Below are 11,059 nucleotides of genomic sequence, written 5' to 3'. Positions count from 1 at the left end.
GCACTGACTATTGAAACAGGTGAGGGAGCAGGGAAGACAAACATAAGTATCTGTTCACGATGACAACACAAGCAAGCTCTAAAATAGTCACAGATAGCTGGTGGGAACTCCCTTTATTGGTGGGACCCCACCACTGCAGAAATATTCAACATCTAACTTCATCTCCCAGCTGCTATCCTTATTTTGAGATATTCCTTTATTATTTTACTCACCAAATTATATATTCTTACTTACGGTAATCCAACCCACTTGTCTGGAGAAGCCATGCCCTGCTTCCTGCCTGCTTGATACCCAGGCCAGTAAGTCTTTGCATGCCCAGATACTAAATCTAGCCCAGTATTAGTGAATTACTGGATTTACTATCATTATGACCTGGGTAATTGCATTACTGATCTGTATTTATTACTGCACCATTATTTAGAGATAAATTGCTTATCCCTAAAGCTCTCAATCTGATGCCTGCTACTGTATCTTGAATAAGACATCAGAGCTGTTCTAAACCCAAGGAAGACACATGCGTGATGCCAAACTATCTTCCTCTCCCATCATGAAGGCGTTCTGTCCTCCACATTCCTGAGAAAACCCTGCAGAAGTCTTTATATCTCGTAGCAAAACAAGAAGAAAAAGTCGCCTTTCTTTCTCCTATCTTCCAAACAGTCTAAAGGATGCCCTCAGCCTAGCTGAAGAGCCCAAAGAAAATTCCTAACTTAAGGACACCAGCAGATATAATCATAGAATCAGACAATGGCCTGGGTTGAAAAGGACCACAATGCTCATCTAGTTTCAACCCCCTGCTATGTGCAGAGTCGCCAACCAGGCTGCCCAGAGCCACATCCAGCCTGGCCTTGAATGCCTGCAGGGATGGGGCATCCACAACCTCCTTGGGCAACCTGTTTGTGCCCAGAGATCTCCTGGTTTCTGTCTCTGTCTCAAGGAAGGGCTGAATTCCCCAGACCAGAAGATTTGTAAGTAATATTAGCATTCATATGACCAGAAATGATAGGCTGTACCTGGATGTGTAGGACCAATGGAGAAAGGATTAAAAGCACCAGCTTACAGTGCCACAGAGCACAGTGTGCCTGGTTTAATCATACAGCCAGACAGCAGGGAGATGAAGAACAGACTGAAGATAACAAAGAACAAACCTAAAGATAAGGTGACAACAAAGATGAAGAACTGGAGCTGGAGGCATAAAACACCCAGAGATGGATGACAGCAGGACTCTTTTGGCAAAGATTTATGAGACCAGATAATGAGGCAGAAGATCCCAAACTGCCCATAACAGATCTGTCAAAAAGCAGTTTTTTGGAGCCAGTCAGGAGGAAGCAGTGAGAGGTAGTGAAGACTCAACATCCAATATCCTTAGTCCATGGCACACACCAGTGATCCCCAGAACCCCATGTTTGTGAGGAGGTGGATGAGAGTGTGTGCAGTCCCCCAGTCCAAGGTTTGTAAGATAAAATCACTCTCTCTATCTTTCCTTTCCAGGAAAATGCTTTGCCTCCCCTTGTTCCAGACAGGACCTCACACCAGCCACACTCCCAGCAGGATGTGGGAGGGGCAATCATACCACCATGGGGCATCTCAGCCAAAGGAGCCCTTGGGGATCCCCTCCATTTCCTGGGGATGGCACTGAGGTGAGGGGCAGGGCTATGTGTCCATCTGTACCTTCACAATGAAGTCTCCAGAGCACTGAGAGCTGCTCAGATCATGCATTCCTTGCAAGACGGTCTCTTAGGCAGCCCTCCCAAGCGGCTGTGACCCCCACCTCCAAGAAGGGAGTCCCCAGAAACCCCAGCAGCTTCTAATGCACAACCTCCCAAGGGAGATGCACACACACCAGTGTCCACAAGTCCCCCTGTCTCACAGCTGTCATCCAAACTTGGTGAGGGAGCGACTACAGAGCAGCCAAGTGCCCCTCTTCCCCACCACCTTGTCTTCCACACACAACTCCAAAATTCTCCACCACAAGAGGACGCTTCTAGGCCTAGAACGGGCAATCAAAGACGTTATTTAGGAGGCCCCCTAGGGATGGCACTGCTCCAGGCTAGCACAAGGATGAGCTCCTCAGTTCAGATATCTGGGCTGTGTCCCCTATGGTAACACGTTGCAATTCCATTCACAGCAACCAGCTCCATCCATCCCTCAGGCCTAAGGGCCTTGCTTTGTGACCCCCACACCTCACCCACTCCCCTCAGCACGCACTTCCCGCCATTTCTGCCCCGCCCGCCCCGCACCTCACGGCCGCCCCCTACGGGCCGCAACTCTCCCTGCCAGCAACGTTCCGACATCTCGCGAGATCTCCTCGTGAGGAGGAAACCGGAAGTATAGGGCGAGCGCGGCCGGGGCGCGGCGTCGGTGGCCAGGGGCCGTGCCCGCCGGGCTCCCTCCATTTCTTCTCCCCTCCCTTTCTTCTCCCCTCCCTTCGTTGCCTCAACCGCGCCGGGCACCCGCCATGGAGGCGAACGCGCCGAAACGGAAAGAGGCGCGAAAGTCGCTGCGGATCAAAGTCATCTCCATGGGCAACGCGGAGGTGGGGAAGGTGAGAGGGCGGTCATTGGCGGTTGGGCACTGAGCGGTAGGCTAGCTGTCCAATCGGAAGCGGGCTACCTACCGAAGAGGCGGTGGATTGGTGGTCTTGGCGGACTGCGGTAGCCAATCAACAAGGAGCCTCTCTGTTCGGCTCTCCGCAGGGCGGGACTATAGCCTGAGCTAGGTTTCTATTGGCTGGCGGCTCCTGGCGGGTGTCATGGCGGCGTTTTGGCCCTGCTCTGAGCTCCGGGCTCGGCGGCTCTTATACGGCTTCTCACGGCCAAGCTGTGCCCTGCCCTCTGGATGGGCCCGTCCTACAGCCAACAGAAACTAGCTGTCCTGGGATCCCTCTCTGCTTCCTTCAGGGAGAGTCTTGTGTTGGAGTTCCAGTGAGAGGAGCCTTTGCTCCATGCTGTCAGCACCTCTCTGTAAGGCACTCGGGTGCCCTGAGGTGATCCCAGCTTCCATCAGGAGCTCACTGCTCTCTTGTTGCAGTAAGTGGCCTGGCCGTTCTCCAGGGTGGAATCACAGAATCACAGAATGGCCTGGGTTGAAAAGGACCACAGTGCTCATCTAGTTTCAACCCCCTGCTGTGTGCGGGGTTGCCAGCTACCAGATCAGGCTGCCCAGAGCCACATCCAGCCTGGCCTTGAGTAAAGAATGAGGCTTATCCCCCAGTCAGGGACAGAACCAGGGCTGGAGGGACATTCTATGACCCTGAATGCACTTTTTAGCAGCCTGGGCATACAGCGGGAGATGTTCTTTGTTGACTTTTGGGGAACTGAGGCCCCCAGGCCCCCAAAGACGCAGCTTATCCAGTCCTGATGTTTTACAGAGGGTAATAAATCAGTTTTGTGATAGTCCATTCTCCAGACACATAGGCTTTACAATGTGGAGTCTGCGTGGTAATAAATGTGGCCTTGCCTGACTCCATAGCCTTTTGCTAGGATAAGAGGTCACTTTGACTACTGTTTTCGCTCCTACGCTTCGTAGAATCAGTGGCTTGGGTTAGAAGGGACCTTGAGGCCCATGCAGTTCCAACCCCTGCTGTGGGCTGAGTGCCAGCCACCAGCCCAGGCTGCCCAGAGCCCCATCCAGCCTTGCTTTGGGTACTACCAAGGATGGAACATCCATGGCTTCTCTGGGCAGCCTGTTCCAGTACCTCACCACCTTCAGAGTAAAAAAATTCCACCTGACATCCAGTCAAAATCTCCCCTCTTTTAGTTTAAAAACATTCCCTCTTGTCCTATCACTATCACCTCAGTCACTCAGAACAGTTTCCAGTTGTTTTGTGGAATGTGGCATGAAGGTCAGGCCTTGGGCTCTGAGCTTTCTCTTCCAAACAGCTAAGAAATAACAAACACTCAGGAGTGGGATCTTGTTTTCTTCTTCCTTTTACATAAAGAAAGCCTCTCTTGGCGAATAATGATGCCACCATTTTGTTGATTTAAGGACACAGGGACAGACAGAGTAGCCTGTCAGTGAATTCAGTATTAATGTGAATCCTAGTCCCGCAGTGTGGTGTCTTCCCAGTGAAATTCCCTTTTTCTTTCTCCCAGAGCTGCATTATAAAGCGCTATTGTGAGAAGAGATTTGTTCCCAAATACCTTGCAACTATTGGTATCGACTATGGTGTCACCAAGTAAGTACCTTCATGGTGAGCTGGGAGAGCAAGGTGGGCTGCGTGGTCACAGATGGTGTGGGGCAAAGTGAGGAGTCTGCAGCTGCAGACAAGGGTAAGACATCAGTGGTGCTGTTTTCTGTCCCACTGCTTCTGAGTGACTGCTCTGCCTTGAGTCAGGCTTGCTGTGGACAGGCTTGCTGTGGAGCACAGAGCAGAGCCATGTTAGTTTTCACAGCAGTCAAATAATCTGCATTTCAAGTAGCCCTGGTAACACAGAACCCCATTGCCATGTTGCATCCAGAACTAGTGCTTTCCTCCTTGTCTGACTAGCCCTAGGTGTAATTTTCTGTCCATTAAACCCCAGAATCAGAACTTCTTATTGATCTATCTGGTGCTGACACTCAGCTCCCTCTCCACAGAGGGCTGGCAGAGAAGAGAGTATTCCTATGGGGACACAGTTTGCACAGGGATTGACGTAGAGCTTCTGAACCGTTTCTTATCTCTCCTTTCAGAGTACAAGTCAGAGACAGAGAGATCAAAGTGAACATCTTTGACATGGCAGGGCACCCATTCTTCTACGAGGTAAGGCAGACCCAGCTCTAGGCACCACACCACAGGGCTGCATCTCTGTAGCATTTAGCACTTGTCAGCTTTCTTCAGCATCTCTGGGGTGCTTAGACATGCAGTCCATCTTGTGTCTGAATGATGTGGCTGGTCCCAGATCGTCACTCTGCCTCATACAAATGGGTCTCTTGGTCAATTCCCAGACCTTGTTGTCTCCCCAGCAGTCAATATGACACTTTGTTCCTCTTTTCTCTGTTGTGCAGGGATTGGTCTTTTGGGAGCTGATCATTCCTGTGATGGGCCTGGGATTATTGCAGTAAAGGTATTGCATGCCTAGCTTTTGCTGGTACAAAAAAAGCTTTTGCTTTTTGTTCCTGCAGGTGAGGAATGAGTTTTACAAGGACACGCAGGGAGTCATCCTGGTCTATGATGTTGGACAAAAGGAGTCTTTTGACGCTCTGGATGCGTGGCTGGCTGAGATGAAGCAGGAGCTGGGCCCCCACGGGAACATGGACAACATTGTCTTCGTTGTCTGTGCAAACAAGGTAGGCCATGGCAGGGAGTCGTGCCTTGTGTTGCAAGGTACTCAGTGCTCATTGTGTTCCCAGCATGAGCCAAGCTATTGAGCTCCCTCCAAAAAGGAAATACTGTTAGGTTATAGGGAAGACTTTCAAGGAGCTTGTATTTGAGGAGTACTGGAGGCCTCATTTCAACAGGGTTTGGGGAGTATGGTGGCCACACGTCAGTCAGAAAGGGATCAAGCAGAGGTTACATAATCTCTGAATTAAATCAATTCTCCAAGGCCGTTTCACACCTGTTGTCTGTGCTTTCTGTCCATGCTACCTTCATCCCTTCAAGATGAACAGTCAGCTTCTCCATCATTCTCGGTTCTGTGCTCCTCCAGCTGTCACTGCAGACTTCGACTGGGCTCTGACTTTCCCTTTGCTCTCATTTTAGATTGACTGCACAAAGCACCGCAGTGTGGATGAAAGTGAGGGGCGGCTGTGGGCAGAGAGCCGGGGCTTTCTTTACTTTGAGACATCAGCACAAACAGGAGAGGGAATCAATGAGATGTTCCAGGTAATGTAGAAAGAAGGCTGTGAGGGTACGACACTGTATTTGGCCAGGATGGCAGATTGCAAAACGTTCTCTGAACTTCTGGATCCCACAAAGCTTTTTGGCCCACTGCTCAAAGGGATTTTTCCCAGTGAAGTGACACCCCTAGAAAGCTGTAGCTGTTCAGGTCAGGGTCAGTACTGGTCCTCTCAGTCCTAAGCTGACCTTAGCATTGCGTGGCTCAGAGCTGATGATCCTTCTGGCTGCACTGGGAACGTGATCCAGAAATGCTCCTGGTGCTGATTCAGGTGTAGCACGGAGCTTGAAATGCAGAGGGAGAGCTGTGCAGTGGGGAGCTGTGGGCATCCAGCAGTTACTCAGGTGCATCCCTCGCCCTTGAGGACCAGTCAGCGAGGGTGGCAGAAATGTTCCAGTGTCACTGCTACTGCCTGCAGGAACCATTCCCTTCTGCTGACTCCTTCCTGTGTCCGTAGACGTTCTACTCAGCCATAATTGACCTGTGTGACAACGGGGGGAAGCGTCCCCCCTCCAGCATGGGGGTTGGCTTCACTAAAGAGCAGGCAGACGCCATTCGTAGGATCCGCAACAGCAAGGACAGCTGGGACATGCTGGGAGTCAAGCCTGGAGCCACCAGGTGAGGCAGACTTTGGCGTTTGCCAAACAGTCCATCGTGTTTCTGTTTGCCTGTGTGGGCTCTTAGTGAGGTGCCTGCTGCTCACTTCGTCTCACATAGCAGCCAGGTTCAAGTTTGTAGCCACAAAATCAGGGCAATGCAAAAGAAACTGTGCACCAAATTTCCTCTTCTACAAGACAAGCCAGGCTGAATTTAAGGGGGGGAATGCTGAACATGACAACTTCATCTCTTCCAGCTACCCAGCTCTGTGTTCTGTCTCCAGGCTGAGCTGTTTGTAGTCACTCACTTGCCAGTCATGTTTAGAGTGGCTTCAGCTTTACCTTTCTTGCCCTCTCTCTGGATCGAGGGAAGCTTTTAGGCTGCTGTAAGGCTGCTGCCCACGTTATCAAAAAGTGATTACAGTTCTTCCACAGTATCTTCCAAAAGAGAAGCTTTTCCCTTGCCTGGATCTCTAGTTAGGTGGAATTGGTTAATATTTGTGCAAGAGGTTGGATATGGAATCTTCCAGTTCTGCTGTGTGACTTGGGCAGCTAAAACAGAGCCCCAGTGCTTTGTCTTACCTCTCTCTCTCTGAAACTTAGGAACTGCCCCTTTGTACACTTTGTGGAGAGCGTGGAGAGTGAATTTTTGGATAGCATGCATCATTCAGCACTCTCCAGTCAGCTCTCTGAAATGTAGGTGTTGAGCACGATCTCTCCTCCAGGCCCTCTGCATCCACGGGCAGAGATCAGCAGCTCTGCAGAGCAGGTTGTGCTGTGATCACCGGCACAGATGGACTCACCTCCCTCACTGGGTGCCCCCCTCTCTCCACAGCCTGCAGCAGGAGATGAGGTGTCTGCCCTGCACCAGACAGCAGGGCTTAAAGGGCTGACGTGATGTGTGATGCCTTCGCCCTGAGTGTGTAGGCAGTTTGATGTGGAGCTGAGTCAGGGTGCATGTGCCCCCACGCTGTCTCCCAGCTTTCTGTGCTTGTGGTGCCAGAGACTCAGCACACCAGGGCACATGGCTCAGGCACGTGTGTGGTGTGGTGGGTGCATTTGTGCCTGCACAACCACAGAAAAACAGGATCATGGAGTTTGGAATGGACCTCTGGAGATCATCGAGCCCAACCCCTTTGCTAAAGCTGGTTCTCTAGAGCAGGATACACAGGAAAACATCCAGGTGGATTTTGAGTATTTCCAGGGAAGGAGACTCCACAACCTCTCTGGGCAGCCTGTGCCAGTGCTCTGTCACCTTCAAAGTAAAGTTTTTTCTCATGTTCATGTGGAATTTCATGTGTTCCAGCTTGTGCCCATTGTCTCATTGCTGAGCACCACTGAAAAGAGCCTGGCCCCATCCACTTGACACTCACCCTTTAGATATTTATAAGCTTTGGTAAGATCCTTTCTCCAGGCTGAACAGTTCCAGCTCTCTCAGCCTTTCCTCATAAGGGAGATGCTCCAGGCCTCTATAATCATCTCTGTAGCCCTCCAGCAGTCTCTCACCAGCACCTTGACTGGAGGATCCCAGAATTGGATACAGTACTGCAGGTGTGGCCTCACTACGACAGAGTAGAGGCCACATCTGACTTCCCAGATAACTTTCCAGGTGTAGGACTCTACATTTGCTGAATCTCATCAGGTTCCTCCCTGGCCAACTCTCCAGCTTGTCCAGGTCTCCCGAAATGCACAGCTTTCTGGTGTGTCAGCCACTCTTCCCAGCTTCCCATCAGCAAACTTGTTGAGGGTGCAGTCCATCCCTTTGTCCAGGTCACTGATGAAGATGTTAAACAAGACCAGACCCAGTACCAACCCCTGAGGCACTGCTAGCTGCAGGCCTCCAACCAAACTGTGCTGCTGATCACAACCCTCTGAGCTGTGCCTGTGGTGAATGTGCACCTGCCTCAGGAGAGTGTTTCTCCCCATCCTTTGCTTGTGCCATGCTTAGAAGTACCGTGGGCACTTTTTCTTCAGCTTTTTGTCCATAGCTTCACTTCCAAAGCCTGGAGGTACTTGGTGCCAGCAAGAGAAAGGTTCAGAAGTGTCCACACAGCTGTGTTTAGTGCAGGGGCAGCTCCTCACTCTGCTGTGCTCTGCCAGCAGGGCAAGGCGATGGTTATCTGCTACTCAGGTCCCCTCACTGTTGTCTTCTGTTATCTCCTAGAGACGAAGTGAATAAAGCCTACAGAAAGCTGGCTGTGCTGCTCCACCCTGATAAATGCGTGGCTCCTGGGAGCGAAGATGCCTTCAAAGCTGTGGTGAACGCCCGAACTGCACTTCTCAAAAACATCAAGTAGGGAACAGAGCTGCTGAGAGCTGGAAACCTTCCCTTCCTCCCAGCTAATTCCCAGGCAGCTGCACTGCCATGGGGCACCTCCTTCCTCCTCAGATTCATCCGCTGGCTTGGACAAAGACGCTCCCACCACCAAGCATAGGAGCAGAACCGTAGTGTGATTGCAATGAGTTGTAGAGGGGGCAGAGTGCTGAGGAGGGGAGAGGGACCCCCGAGCCTTCCCTGCATCTATGGCCTCAAGTTGGCAGAAGTGCTGAAAGCAGTGAATTGCCCACTTTCCCAGCTGTTTTACACTCCCCACAAACTACCAGCCTTGGAGGAGGTTGGATGTGCAGCTCTAGCCTGTGGTTGCAGGGAGGGTATGTTCGGTTTTTTGCAAGGCTGTGTGGGATGGAAATGAACAAAGGGTTATGTAAAGGCTGAAGGTGGAATGAGACACATTCAAGCCTCGAGCCCAGCATTTGGCCTGAAAGCTGCTGCACCTGAAAGTGCTGGGGTCGTGGGTTAGGGATACACAGGACAGCAGCACCGAGAGCTGCAGTCCCTCAAGCCACATGGTCCCTCCTTCCCAGCCCTCTGCTAGCCATCTGCACTGCCCTGACAAACTCTGGGGAAATGCCCTTGTTCCTGGTGAGGGACTGTCCTCAGGTGCAGGTGGCCCTTGGCTATTTGCAGATAGATGCCAGGCGCTGACCTCAGGGTCCCCCATCTTCACCACACCTCAGAGCTGCATGTTGGTGTCGGTGAGAGTGGCAGCTGGCTCTGCAGGCCTGCTTGAGAGGAGCTGAGTCCCCGCATGAGTTACATCCCAAAGGAAATGTGTTAGGGCTGGCTATGTAAGACAGCACCCCCAAAAATCCAGCGCCCCATTCACACGTGCCAGTCTGCCTACCCACTTGGCCCTGTGTCTCCCTCTGATTAGTTTAGCAGTAGAGGGGCATGTTCTTCCTCAGCCCTGTTTTCTGACAGCAGCAACGTGTCACCCTGCTTTGCTGGTTGTGTTACAGGTTTGTGTCTGCCTCACTGATCAGCAGGTGGGTCTGGGGTGCTTCCTCTTAGTCACAGCTGCTGCTTTCTTAGAACATTCTTGTTGATTCAGAGAGGAGCCCTGCTGGTAATCCCAGGAGGTGCTTGCAGAAGGTTGGGTCTGGCCAGTGGGATCCTGAGAGAGGTCAGAGCCACGATGACTGCCTGACTCAAGTGGGAAATCCCTTGGGATCCTGTGATTTTGTCAGGTGATTTTGTCAGTTTTGTTACCTTGCTGCTCTGTGAGCTTGGCAGAGAAGGACAAGACACTAAGGTGTGAAACTGAAGCCACTGAGTGAGTGAGCGAGTGAGTGTTTGTGCCCATATCTCACCCCCAGAAGTATCCTAAGTTCAAAAGTTTATTCCAATGGTCAGTGCAATATATATATTTTTTTTCACTACAGGCAGCTAATCTGTGTTTCCCCTCAAACTATATCATAAAACAGCAGTAGATCCCCCTCTTCTTGGCAGCAAGCATTAAGGGTCTTTAAGGCCAGCATCATTTTGCACTTGCTTTAGTTTCTGGTGCTAGGTCACTGGGAAGAAAAACAGGCTGTCCTGCTGAGAAGCACTTTGTGCTCCTCCAGTGTTGGTATCACAAGGGGAAATGTCATAAAGGGTCAGAGTTTCAATAGCTCCACGTATCCTCTGCCGTGTGTATAAAGAGCTGGGCTGAGGAAGGTCAGCAGGACGGGGATTGGAGCTGCAGTGTGTTGCTCTGAGTCTTGTTCCACGCGTTTTATAAGGCTGCAGAGTTCACTGGAAACCTCCCCACTTGCCTAGCACAGGAAACCACTTGATTCTGGCTTCAGACCTATTTCTCTGCATTTTTCTTCCACCGAGGAGGGTGAATAATCCCGTTGCTGAATGGCGCGCTTCACTTTCAGGCTGAGATCTCGGAGCAGTTTAAAGGCCTCAGTTCCCACTACTCAGGTGCCCTCCTGCTCTGCTGTGCCATGCACGATGCCTCCGTTTGCTTCTCAGGTGACTGCCTGCTGCTGCTCTGGAGGTTCCTCCTGTCTGTTTACTGAGCTGACCGGATGTTTGGGGACGATTTACACACACGCATGTCACGTCTAGCGATGCCGGTGACCTTCGAAGTTGTGTGATTTTTATAAATTAACCCTTCCCCCCCGCCCCGCGCCCCCCCCTTTTTGGAACAAGAAAGCCCTATGAGCTGTCCTCCCGCTGTGACTGCTTGCTGTTAATGTTTAATTGCCCTTTGACTCATTTCTCTGCGCCCCAGCTGGGTCTGGCCGAGGCTGGTGGTGAAGAGCTGCCCTCGAGGGTGATGGAGGCTGTGAATCAACTCTGCAGGAGGGGAGCCAGGC

The 11,059-nt window shown here is 51.4% G+C and overlaps 1 protein-coding gene across 1 annotated transcript; it reads left to right on the top strand.

The window, feature by feature from the left end:
• The first annotated feature begins 2,349 nt into the window (after nt 1-2,349).
• On the top strand, nt 2,350-10,135 carry DNAJC27 (DnaJ heat shock protein family (Hsp40) member C27). The gene is made up of 7 exons (XM_042887508.1): nt 2,350-2,542; nt 4,092-4,174; nt 4,669-4,738; nt 5,101-5,265; nt 5,678-5,800; nt 6,271-6,431; nt 8,574-10,135. The coding sequence occupies exons 1-7, from the start codon at nt 2,456-2,458 to the stop codon at nt 8,704-8,706; spliced, it is 822 nt and encodes a 273-aa protein (XP_042743442.1). The 5' UTR covers nt 2,350-2,455; the 3' UTR covers nt 8,707-10,135.
• The last annotated feature ends 924 nt before the right edge of the window (nt 10,136-11,059 follow it).

The sequence above is a fragment of the Lagopus leucura genome, unplaced genomic scaffold (genome assembly GCF_019238085.1).
Source record: "Lagopus leucura isolate 7727_CA_CO unplaced genomic scaffold, USGS_WTPT01 Super-Scaffold_100088, whole genome shotgun sequence".
NCBI lineage: Eukaryota > Metazoa > Chordata > Aves > Galliformes > Phasianidae > Lagopus > Lagopus leucura.
Note: the sequence above shows the minus strand (reverse complement) of the source record. Positions and strands in the feature narration are given on the sequence as shown.